The 12,107-nt window shown below is 50.8% G+C and overlaps 1 protein-coding gene across 2 annotated transcripts; it reads right to left on the bottom strand.

The window, feature by feature from the left end:
* Positions 1-56: 56 nt before the first annotated feature.
* On the bottom strand, positions 57-12,049 carry LOC149523027 (uncharacterized). Of its 2 annotated transcripts, XM_089771396.1 has the most exons (6): positions 11,956-12,049; positions 7,799-7,914; positions 7,166-7,225; positions 5,025-5,225; positions 3,683-3,796; positions 57-3,395 (listed from the first exon to the last, which is right to left on the bottom strand). In XM_089771396.1, exons 4-6 carry the CDS (start codon positions 5,209-5,211, stop codon positions 2,455-2,457), a joined length of 1,242 nt encoding a protein of 413 aa, XP_089627522.1. In that variant the 5' UTR covers positions 5,212-5,225; positions 7,166-7,225; positions 7,799-7,914; positions 11,956-12,049; the 3' UTR covers positions 57-2,454. The 2 variants fall into 2 exon arrangements, with proteins under 2 accessions (XP_089627522.1, XP_089627523.1); XM_089771397.1 differs by lacking the exons at positions 5,025-5,225; positions 7,166-7,225; positions 7,799-7,914; positions 11,956-12,049 and having other exon boundaries at positions 57-3,392; positions 3,683-5,018.
* Positions 12,050-12,107: the final 58 nt, after the last annotated feature.

Here is a 12,107-nt window from a genome sequence, read left to right as displayed (position 1 = left end):
GGATCTGAGTCACGGCATCAGAATTGTCATGGAATAAACACACCCTAGGTTTAGGGTTCAAGTCAGACAAAACCATTTTAATATCCCAGCTGGGGGCGGTGGTGTTGCAGATGGAAGGGAGTTACCCCTTACCAATACAAGCCTCTCCTCACACTCAAACGTCTGAGATATTTATACCTTCTTACAAAGTCACAGTGGAAATTTACAGAGAAAAGAGGAAGTAAGGCACTTTACTCTTAGATGGTAACATCTGCTTGACCCGATAAACAGCAAGCAGTGCGATTTTTTTGTTTGTTTGTTTAACAGCATTGTGGTTTCTTGCTCAACTTGCTTAGGAAGCTCCCTTCTGCGCAGGATACACTGCGTACAGTTCAGTCTTTGGCCAGGCTAGTGAGGCCTACCTCCACAGTATGTATTGGACATAAATATTTTACTTAATTTAAAATAAAGTTTGATCAACTAACATGAGAAATTTAAAAGGTTTAATCTCTTTAATAATTCAAATGCAACTGCCCAGATGCAACCCTAGCAAAATGGCTTGACTAATTATGTAATTAACGGTGCGTTTCCATTAGCAACAGTAATCTACAGAAGGTTTGGAGAGAGCAGGGCTGTGATTGGCCGGGCCGGGCCTGAACACTGCTGAGGGAATCCACTCAAGGCAAATTGCTCAAAACCAGGACTGCTGATAGCCCTTGACTGGAGACCTTTCCAAAATAGGCCACAAACCAGTCACACTGAGCACTTCAGCTGCCAATCCAGCCTGCAGGAAGCCTCATGAGCAAAACCCCTCAGATACCCCAGCTCTTTCTATGCCACAATCAGCCCTGGGCTTACACACAGGTGAGGGGTTATACAGCCCAATCTCTCCAACCCAGAACAGATGCATCCGGTTCCAAAGAACCAGCCATGAATTCCTGGTCAATTTATACTTTAGATCTTACCCACCAGATCACAATGGACCAATCCTTTAAAATCTAAATGTTTATTAATATAAGAAAGAAAAGGTTGAGAGTAAGGCTGTTAAGGAGAATACATTATATACATCAATCAGCAAGTTCTTGATGCAGTATCTTAGTGGAGATGTTACGAACTACTAGCATAAGTCTTTGGGGTACATCGTATGTCAGGATGGGTCAGCAATTCTTCCCGTGTCTCTGTCCTTAGCAAGGCTGCATCTGGGTTAAGTAGCAAGACTGAAGACAAGATGGAGCCCCCCTCATGGCATTTGATATTCATTTCTGGTGTCTCCCAAGCTAGAGCTAGTTACATGGTCAAGTGACCTGTTTCATATGCCAGCAGCCATTGTGCTCTGGCTGCTTTGCAGCTTTCCACATGCATTCTTCAGGTGTGTATTGGCCACCTTGAGAACTACTGTCCTTGGAGCTATACTGACTAGCATAGTCACTCATAGGACATTCTGTCCTCATTACAGGCAGTCCATACACAGCATCAGCAGAGCCCATACTCATAACTCCCCATGCAAACTCCAAACAAGTACACTAATACCATACACAGAATCAGCACAATATCAGCTTTTGTTTGACACCTCACACGGCCCACTTTGTACCAAATTTGGGGCAAACAGTTCCCCATGATCACAGCAGTTATCTGTATGATCACCTTAAAATCCAATAACATGACAGGGGACTCAAGAAAGGGTTGGGGTCTTGAGAAAGGATCTGGGAAGCAGGCAGGTGTCTGGCCAGGGGGAAGATGCAATGTGTGGCCAGGAGAGAGGGTGCAAGAAAAAAGGAGGGTGTCAGTGCAAGCTGGGGGTGCTGGCTGCTGGGGGGAAGGGAATTGAGGTGATTGGGAGGGAGTGTCTGGGAAGGACAGCAAATATTACCTGACTTTGGGCCTTCTTGCAGCAACATCTCCAGTCACACTGTCTTGGTCACCCCAGAGGGAGGCTCTACTGCTGCAGCAGCAGCCACACAGACTAGGACCAGCCCCAGACACACCGCTACTGCACCAATTCAGTCCAGGGCTGGAGGTGTTGCTACTGCAGTCATGCAGCTCAGGAATAGCCCCAGAGGCACCCCTGACATGGCCATGTGGTCCTGGAGGCCAGCAGTGCAGTGGCAGCAGTGCCTCTAGTGCCGGGCTCAGGTTGTGTGGCAAAGACTCAGCCTAGCACTGCCTCCTCTCTAGTGGCTACAAAGCACAAAGAGGGGATGGGGCTAAGCTCCTTCACCCTCAGCACATGCTCATTTTGAGGTGGGGCCTGGCACTGCCTTGTGGACAGGATCAAAGTCTTAGGAAGGCTGGATTCTACTAACAGAAAATTTTGCTCACCCCCACTATAGGGTTTCTCACCTGGGTGGGATCAACTATATGCAACAAGCCTTGAACTCTCGCTATAGCATATGCCAAAGTCAAAGCAGTTAAAGGATTTCTCTCCTGTGAGAGTTCTCATGGATAACAAGGTGTGACCTCTGACTGCAACATTTCCTACAGTGAAAGCAGGTGAATAGCTTCTTCCGCATGGGTTTTCCTATGTCTTACAAGGGTTGAGGTCTGACGGAAGCCTTTCCCACAATCAGAGTAGCTGAAGGGTTTCTCTCCTGTGTGAACTCTCCTATGGATAACAAGGCATGACCTCCGACTAAATCTTTTCCCACAGTCAGAGCAGCTGAAGGGTTTCTCCCCTGTGTGGGCTCTCCTATGGATAACAAGATGTGACCTCTGACTGAAGCTTTTCCCACAGTCAGAGCAGCTGAAAGGTTTCTCCCCTGTGTGAGCTCTCCTATGGATAACAAGGCGTGACCTCCGACTGAAGCTTTTCCCACAGTCAGAGCAGCTGAAAGGTTTCTCCCCGGTGTGGGCTCTCCTATGGATAACAAGGTGTGACGTCTGACTGAAACTTTTCCCACAGTCAGAGCAGCTGAAAGGTTTCTCTCCTGTGTGGGCTCTCCTATGGATAACAAGGTGTGACCTCTGATTGAAGCTTTTCCCACAGTCAGAGCAGCTGAAGGGTTTCTCTCCCGTGTGAACTCTCCTATGGATAACAAGGAATGACCGCCAACTGAAGCTTTTCCCGCAGTCAGAGCAGCTGAAGGGTTTCTCTCCTGTTTGGGCTCTTTCATGTTTAATAGGAGTTACACAGTCACTCCAAGCACAAGTTGAATGTTGATGGGGGATTTTCTTTTGAACAGTTTCTTTGTTTGTTTTCAACCTTCTGCTCCTCTGACTGAATTTATCCTGTCCTGCTTCTGGATGGTTTCCCTGCTGCCTTTGTAGACTACACTGACTCTCACGAGTCTCTCCTTGCTCAGGACTCTGAGAAACATGCCCTTCAGATCTTTCCACTAACACCCCATATGGAGCCATTCGCTCAGGTCCTTCCTCCTGAAGACTCCTCTCACTGTTCTCATTCAGCATCCCATCACCTGCTGGCATAGAGAGAGAAACCACATGGGAGTCATTCCCTGTGCTGAGCTGAAATAAAAATTCTGAATGGTGAATAGAAAATGCAGGACAAACCCAAAGAATGGCTGGAAAGATACAATAATCATGAGCTGAGTTCACCCTGCACGCCCATTACTCTTTCCCCACCCAGCACACTCAGACTGGAGTTGAAGACAGGCTGAAGGGCCAGTCAGACTTGATGAAAACACACAACCAACATCTGCTATGAGAACACAGACACTGGTTTGAGTCACTTTAGCTGATTTCTCACCTGTGTGGGTGTCACTGATGATCTCCCCTTCCTCACAGCCTTGGAGATCTGGGATCTGCAGCTCTTCCCCTCGCTCCACCCAGGAGAGCACATGAGCTTTGGAAATAGGAAATCCTATTCGGGGAGCAATTAACCAAGTGCTGATCTTGTTCATTAAGGTCTGTGCCATTCCTGCTTCCAAAGCCAGGATATGAGTCTCCTACCCAGACAGGCTCCTTCCCCACCTTCCAGAGACTGGTCTCTGGCTGGTACAAGACCCCAGGATACACTAATTCCATACTCCCCCTGTACAACTACCATGTTGGGAATAGCCCAGCTGACTCCCATGGGGAACTGAGCGCTCTGCTGCACTCTTACAGGATACAACTCAGTCTCCTTTAGGGCCTGTTCCATACTGGGGCAGGACAGGAACACACTGCTCATAAGGGGAGAGCTCTAGGACTTTCAGGACTGACAGACACCCCTAGCCAGGATTCATATTTGAGCTGCCACATGTCAGGTCTCTAGGTCTGGGAGGGAAAGGACCCAGCAGAGCTCTACAGCCCTGTGGGCTCTGCCCACAAAGCTCTTGGCTGGGGGATGTAATTGCCCTGCTCTTGGGCTCAGATGCTCTACCTGAGCCAGAAGGAGGCAGGGGAATTGTCTGATCAGGAAAATGAATCCTTGGCTGGCCACTTCAAGCCCTGCCTATGGTCCACACTCCTGATCCTGACTGACTGTGCCATGGTGGGCCCTGTCAGCTGCCCACAACAGCGGTCAGTCCTGCAGACAGCCAGGACAGTGCCAGCCTGTTCCTGTGGCCAGCCAAGGTGGAGACAGGTTGGGCTGCTTCTCTGCTGCTTGTAGATGCTCCTGCAGCTCAGCTCCCCTTCTGCAGCCTTGGTTCGACTCTGCCAGCAGCAGCAGCCCTCCTCTTGTGGCCAGTCGAGCCTGCCATTTGGTGCTCCTCTGGCTTACACAGAATCTACCAGAGGCAGGGAAGGACTCTGAGTTGGCGCCTTCCTTCCAGGGGCTCAGCACAATGGCACAAGGGGACCCTGCAGATGCTAAGAGCAGCTGCACCCAGCCCCACAACTCTGGTACCTGCCTGGGCCCTTCCACTGACACCTACGGCCAAGGCACAGCATGGGCAAGATGGTTGGAACCACAATGAGACCTTGGCTGTGGGAAGAGCAGCACCACTATTATGTCACTGAGTCACCTCTCATGCAGGAGCCAGGATTACTGGGGCACATACTGCTGATATTGGGGGTTTGGGCAATAAAGGACCCTGAACCAAACCCAACCCAGCTGCTCCAGAGCCCACCCAGCTTTTGTTACACAAGGGGACAGGAATCCTCACCCAGCCAGCTCACAGCCTCGTAATTCTCCTGCATCACATCCCCGTAGAGAGCTCTCTGGCCTGGGTCCAACAGAGCCCATTCCTCCTCAGAGAAATACACAGCCACCTCCTCGAAGCTCACTGGCTCCACCACGGCCATTTCCTCTCCCTGGCTCTGCAGGCCAGGGGCTGAGCTGGAGTCAGACATGGGTGTTCTGCAGCCTGTCAGGAGGAGAAGGGGAATTGAAGACATTTCAAAAAGGGTTTTAATCCTTTCCACACCCAATTCTGCCCAGACTCTGTCCCTGGTGGAAAACATGCTGGACTCTACGCTGAGTCTAGATATTCCATAAACACCACACACAAGTTAGATCCAAAAGCCGTATTTATTTCTCTCAATACCTGGCTTGAGTTACATTACTTTGCTTGCAACAATGGGATTCAGTTCTCAGCACCCAGTGTTTCTGCTAAACAAGCCACATATTCATCTGCCTGGACATGGACATAGATTTAATTTAATTTGGGCTGCAGTATTTATAATCCTTCATCTTCCTACATTGATTTGCAGCCCAAACTTTGGTTCTCTCATCTGACACAGACTTTATAAACTCTCTCCACAACAGAGATGAAGTGAAGTTAATAGGAGTATTCACATACATATTATTAAACATGTGTGCTGAATGTTTACAGGATAAGACCTTAAAATTCATGGCATCAGAAGATATCCTTAGCCATGCAGTCTGTCCACTCTGCGGCACAAGCCATTACACCTAGCCCAGCTACCCATGCACAAAGCTCTGTTTCCCCACAGCCTATTTTGTAGAAAGTCGCCCAGTGTTGATATGAAGACATCAAGAGATGGAGAATCCATCAGTTCTTCGCTCATTAGTTTCAGCAGCTAATCCTCTTACCCATCAAATATTTGTGCCTCTTCTCTAGCCTGAAATTCTCTGACTGCAGCTTTCAGTTATTGACTCTCACTGAACTGTATCCACTAGACCAGGGGTGGGAAATTCATTTTGTTTGGGGAGGGGGCGAGAGATCCAAGATTTTGGAAAGTGGTTGAGAGCTGCACTCTTCCAAGACATTAAGTAGGAAATACAGTGTATGGGATGGACATTGGGAGAAGATGGGAGCTTTGGGTAAGGGGTTGGGATGCAGGAGTGAAAGAGGGTTCCGGGAAGGAGTTTCAGTGAAGGAGGCAGGTGTGATCTGGGGCACTGGATTAGCCAACTAGTCATGAGATATTTAAAATAAAGTTAATTTAGAGAAGCAGCTAAGTGGACAAATAAGGGGATGAGGGTTACTTGGATGCAGGAAAAGAACAAAGAGTTTGGGTATGTGGAGTGGGAGGCAGGAGTGGGGGGGCAGAGAACTAGATGGGGAAGGGAGAGGTTGGGGTGCCAGAGGCAGGCTTTGGCCAGGAGACTTACCTGAGTGACTCCCGACCAGCAGCCAAGCACCTCTCTGAGGCAGGCAGGGAGCCTGCTGAACCCTCACACCAGCTACGGAGCCATGTGGGTGTGTGAATAACTATGAGCCGGAGCAGAGGGGGCACAGTGTTTCCTTTCTGGCCAGAAACCAGCCAATGAGATTGTCCTGGGGGTGGAAGCAGTGCCTGTAGCCTTCCCTCTTCACCTCTGGGATCACCTTCGCTTTGAGTGGCTTGCAGGTGGGAAGTAGCAAGCATGGAACTAGCCCATAGCTCGCTAAGCATCAGTGGGCTGCATCCGATGTCCTGGCGAGCTAGATAGGCTGCATTTTGCCCAGGCCTGCACTAGACCGAAGAGCCCTTGCGTATCCAGAAGTTTCATGCCATGATCAAACTGATACCGTGGAAGCCAGTCAGCTCTCAGCCTATTTATTGTTTGAAACCAACCCCATATTGAAACTGACTGAGCAGTGAAATCTGAGCCTGAAGGTGCCGTCTGTTGTGTGCTTTAACTTCACCCCTTTAGCATCACACCTTGTAGATCAGTGTTTCTCAAAGTGTCTGCAGGTCCCCATGCAGTGCCCCTGGGGCTCCTCACTGATCACTGAGTGATTTAGGGCTGTGTGCACCGTGGTCACTGGGTTTGGTTGGTAACTTCAATGACAATCCCATGAAGATGTTTTCACAGGAATTTTCTCATCATTTAAAGAATTTTCACCAACAAACTCACCTTGTCTGAAAGCTCCCAGGGATTTTCCTCTTGCTCTCTCCAGTGCAGAGGGCAGAGTGTCTGGTGGGGAAAGGGATAAGAGAGGTGAGATTCCAGGCTCTCCTATTTATTATAATGTCCCCATTCTGAACTCTGCATTTCAATTGTATCAGAGACCAGACAGAGACACACTCAAATGTTTAGTATGAAAAGGTCTGAAACTTTCCGTGTCCTCTCTCACTTGGGCACCTCCCAGCAACGGAGCCAATATCTCTGCAGCCTCATCCCCGCCCAAGGAGACACAAACTGAAAGTGAGATTTACTTTTCCCTCCTCATTCCCTCCCACCTGGTTTCTCTCAGTCACTTACCACCTCTTGTCATAACCTAGAGCTGCGCTGGGGAAAGACGTTGTCATGACATTAACTTTACCTATTTGGATCCCTTGACACCAAGGGGAGGCTCAGAGTTTGCAAACCCCTGGTTCTATTTGCAAGCAGTTGACTCTGTTTGCTCAGTGCCTCTAAGGAGAGCAGCATGATGGGGCCGTCATTCTCCATGTGGGAATTGAGGCAGGGGATGGTTGGCTTCAGAGACCAGATTCAATAGTTTCTAATAGTTAAACAACTTTCCCCTACTCCATCCCTTCTAGGTACCTTTGAATTCCCTCAGAGTCTCCGACAGCGCATACGTTTTCTGGGAGAAAGCACTGACTTGTTCTTCCAGTTCAGGGGAAATTTCTTCTGGCAGCTGGAACTGCCCCGTCTCACACCTGGACAGAAACAATTCGATGTGATTCTATTTCATTTAAAGATGATAAGATTTGGCTAGTGAGTGTCAGCTCTAACAGGCCTGGAGTTAGAATTACTTGAATTCCCCCAGCCTGACAGCAGGGGCAACACAGCCCATGGCTGTGCAACCTTCTCCTGAAAGGTCCAACTGCTGTTCTTCACCTCTGGCCCGGAGAGACCAGCTGGGGACAAAAGTGGAATTGAGTCTCAATGGCCAATTTACTCTTTGGCCTCCAGGTGATGAAGGACAGGATGTTCCTACGTGAAGGGCTGAAGGAATCTGCCCACTAGGAACCAGACTGAGACACCAACTCCTCCCACCCCTTCTCTTTCCACACAGGTCTCCAAACAGCCCTCAGGTAGGACAGACTCTGGGTCCCTGCTGCCCTGGTCTAAATGTGCCCAGTGTCCAGCAGTGACAGACCCATATTCCAGCCCCACAGTCCTGAGGCAGACAGTCCCCAGGGAGGTGACAGCTCTAGGAAATATCTGAAGTCAGACTGTGCCCCTGAATGGGGAATTTCAGAGTCTGCTGTGCAAGGGTGAGACCCTCAGAATTAAGTGAGTCAGAGACATTTCTATCCAACATCTGGCTGTAGGGCCCTAGGGAGATGTGGTGCCAACATCAGCTCCAAGCTCTTTCCCTGCGCTGTGCAGTGTGACAGGAGTGCAAGCCACCTACCTGCTCAAGCTGTTTCTTACGTCCCAGAGAAAAGAGACAGAAAAGAATCTCAGCTGCACTGGACACACACAGGGAAGGCATTTTGCAAATATGGGGAAGAGACGCCCTGACCTGGCCCCAGGGCCATAGATTCTGTGACCTAATGGGGCTTTCCCATCTCTAATAGCTCTGTGCCTGTGACTCTGCAAAGCACAACAGTCACTCGCATGGCAGCAATGCACACACCGAGTTACACCCAGATCGGATGTCTGGACCCCAGCACTTGTGCCTGCATAGTGGCTCTCCCTAGCTGAGGAGCAGAAGTTATGAGGGGTGGGAGAGGGGAGCTGTGAGGGGATGGGGGCAGGGCGAGAGGGGGAGGGTTGAGGGAGACAGGTGTCCAGTTTGGGACTGGAAGCCCCTGGCCCAACAGGCTCCTGGAGATGACAGGCAGTGCCACTGGCCCAGGCTGTCAAACACCCAGTTTGCGGCTCCACAGGCTCCCTACCAGCCCCTGTGCAGCCCATAGGGAAAGTCCCTGAGTCGGCATATCCGGCTCTTAACATTGGAGCAACTGGGGGGAGGGGGGGAAACAGCTGGGCCAGGGCAGGGCACGAACCACTCCTGGGCAGCACAGTGAGCAGGGTTGGCCACTGACCAGGCTCCCTAAATTTAATCCAAGCCCCTTCCCTTCTGCCCCCCCTCGCACTCAGTTCCTCCAGTGCCTGGCTGGAATGGCTGCCCCACTGCCAGCCCTGCTGCTTGGCATGGTGCAGTCATGGGGCCAAGGGCAGGGGAGTCCTCAGGTGTGGAGAGCAGCTGGGGGCTGGATGGGGGGCCTGGAGTGCAGGGGGCAGGAGGGATGGACCAGAGGATGTCTGGTTCGGGGGTGGAGTCACAGCTTCTCCCAGGATCCCCTCAATGTATTGTTCCCAGCATGGTATATCAATTGGGGGACATATTAATGTGGCTTGGGTTTTTTTTGGGGGGGAGGTGTCTTTCAACAACAGGGTTTCATATTGATAAGCTGAATTTCAGAAAACTGAAGATGTCCCTGACAGCGATAACAACCGTGAATAAATTGTACCAAAACACCAACATTGAGCCTGCCACTTGCAGAATCTAGTTTCATTTATAGATGTGGTACAAGAAGAATCAAATGACCCCTAAAAAAAGATGGCCAGGCCCACTTTTGCCAGATGCTAAGCACTATAAATTAAAATTGAACACTCAGCAATTGGAGCAAAAATGGTGGAAGCAGAACGCAAGCCACAGTTCATTCGGCCATGCCAGAAAGGACGGAACTCTGTGTTCATGGCTGCGGAGAGAATTCGGTGCATACGGAATGAACAAGAAAGTTCCATGAGAAATGTGTTCCCAGGACTCCAAATTAGTATGCAAGAAGCAGTTCTTTGCTTTATGCTTTTCTTTTTGTTAAAAAAAAACCCACTGATCATTCTGTATTTTTATTAACATTACGTATTGGCTGGTCAAAAGGCTGAATCTAGCAGAGCTGGTTTTATTGGTAGCATATGCCATGGTTATGGGCCCATTGGTGAAAGCACTAAATATTATCCAAGCACAGATAAGTACACTAATTGAATGGAGTGCAGCTGTGTACTTATACCAGTTTCAGGGGGTAGCAGAGATTTTTTTTTTCAGTTTATCCTGTACAGACTAACAGTCTGGTAGCACTTTATAGATTAACAATAACAAGAGGGCCAAAATAAATACATCTGTACAGCCTAAACTCACAACTCCGGTCATCTGAAGTAGTGGGTTGTGCCCACAAAAACTCATGATACCATCCATATATTTTGTTGTCTATCAAGTGCTACCAGACCATTTGTTTTTTTTTAAGTTTAAATTATACTTGATGGTTTCAAAACTGCAAAGGAACAAGATGCCCTCTTGAGGCCACTGGTAGATGGACTTCAGTGCACCATTCAGAAATGTCTTGGTGAAATAATTGAGGACCTGCAGCTAACAGCAGCTTTGATTTTTACTTACATTTGTTTCAAAGTAGCAGGACTTTGAATTGCATTGCACAGAGTAGTTACAGTACAAGGCATTACATTTGCACAGAGGAAAACAATGAATATGGGTTGCAGAGACGGGAGAGCAATTCTGTGAGTCCCAGGAATAAGACAAGAGAAAAGTTATGAGACTCTGTCCTGTCTATAACCCTTTTTACATTTTAAACACCTTTAAAATGCAGTGAGAAGAAACATACATCTAGAGTGGGCAGGGCAAAGTGCAGGGGGGGCTCTGCAGCCCTTTTTAGCCTGCTCAGCCCCTCCGAGTTGCATATATGATTACAATAAATGTTGAAGCAAATAAAAAGGCCCCTTGCCAGGGCCACTCTCTGACTCATGCCTCATCCCCACTGGGGAAGCTGCTTTAACCACCAGGAACGGATGAGAGTTTTGCAGGGCCCAGGGCAGCACAATATCATGGCTCCCCTGCCCCGTTTGAAGAAAAAACAGAAGAAAAAAAGGGGTGTGTCCCCCCGTGCCCACTCTTCCAGTAGCCCCACACTGATCATGTGAGCTACCCCCTCCTCATCCCCTCTCCTAACACCTTCCTCTACAAACCGGCCCTGCCTCTCTCCTCCTGGTGCTGGTCCCTCCCCTGCAGGTGTCCGCCCTTCTGTGTCACCCCAGAATCCCCTGGCACCTGCACCAACCCTTAGCCCTGCACCCTCCCGGTGCCTCCCCCTTCCCTCACTGCCCCTGCGTCCTTTGCCCTCTTTTTCCCTGATGCCCGCCCCTCACCACCCTCTGCCCCCCTCCCCTCATGCCCTGAGCCCCCGTTCTGCTCGTGCCCTGACACGTGCCTTGCTCCATCCCCACCTTCCTCACGTCCACCCTCCTCCCAGCACCTCCCCCAATGCCCTTCCCCTCTCCTCTCCCAGCATCACCCTCCCCTCCCCTCCCCTCAGCACAAGCCTCTGCCATCCACCTTCTCCCTTCCAGTGCGCAGGGCGGCCCGGCCCAGGCTCCAGGCCACGTGCAACGCTGGGCCGCGGGCTTTTAAAGTCCCGACCATGGCGTCACGCGCATGCGCACCCTCGGCCCCACGTGGCCCGCACTGGCCGGCGCCGGGGAATTTCGAAAGTGCGGGGCTGCGGCATCGATCCTCCAGCAGCCGCCCCAGCCCCCACCAGACCCGAGTCCACGTGGAGCGCGTCCCCCTCGCGACACTCGCAGCGCGCGGCAGAGACGCCACGTGGGGCCAGAGCGAACCTGCAACCCCAGCAGCGCGCGCCGGCCCCGCCCACCTCGGGACACGCCCCCGCTCCCAGCCCGGCAGGGAGGGAATCCCCCGGGTCGCTCCACGCGCTGCAAAAGCCCCGCCCCACCTGCGAGCCGGCCCGGGCTCCGAGAAGCGGAAGTAGCCTCTGGCCGGGGGGGCGGGGCCAAGCAGCGCCCGGTCTGAGCTAAGCCCTGGCGCTGGAGTCTGGTCGGAGTCACGGAGCTGCTGCGCATGCGCGGTCTGACGGGCCGCCCCGTT

The sequence above is a fragment of the Pelodiscus sinensis genome, chromosome 19, assembly GCF_052426305.1.
Source record: "Pelodiscus sinensis isolate ZL-2025 chromosome 19, ASM5242630v1, whole genome shotgun sequence".
In the NCBI taxonomy this organism is placed as follows: Eukaryota; Metazoa; Chordata; order Testudines; family Trionychidae; genus Pelodiscus; species Pelodiscus sinensis.
The sequence above is the reverse complement of the archived record's forward strand: the minus strand, read 5'-3'. Positions and strand labels throughout refer to the sequence as shown.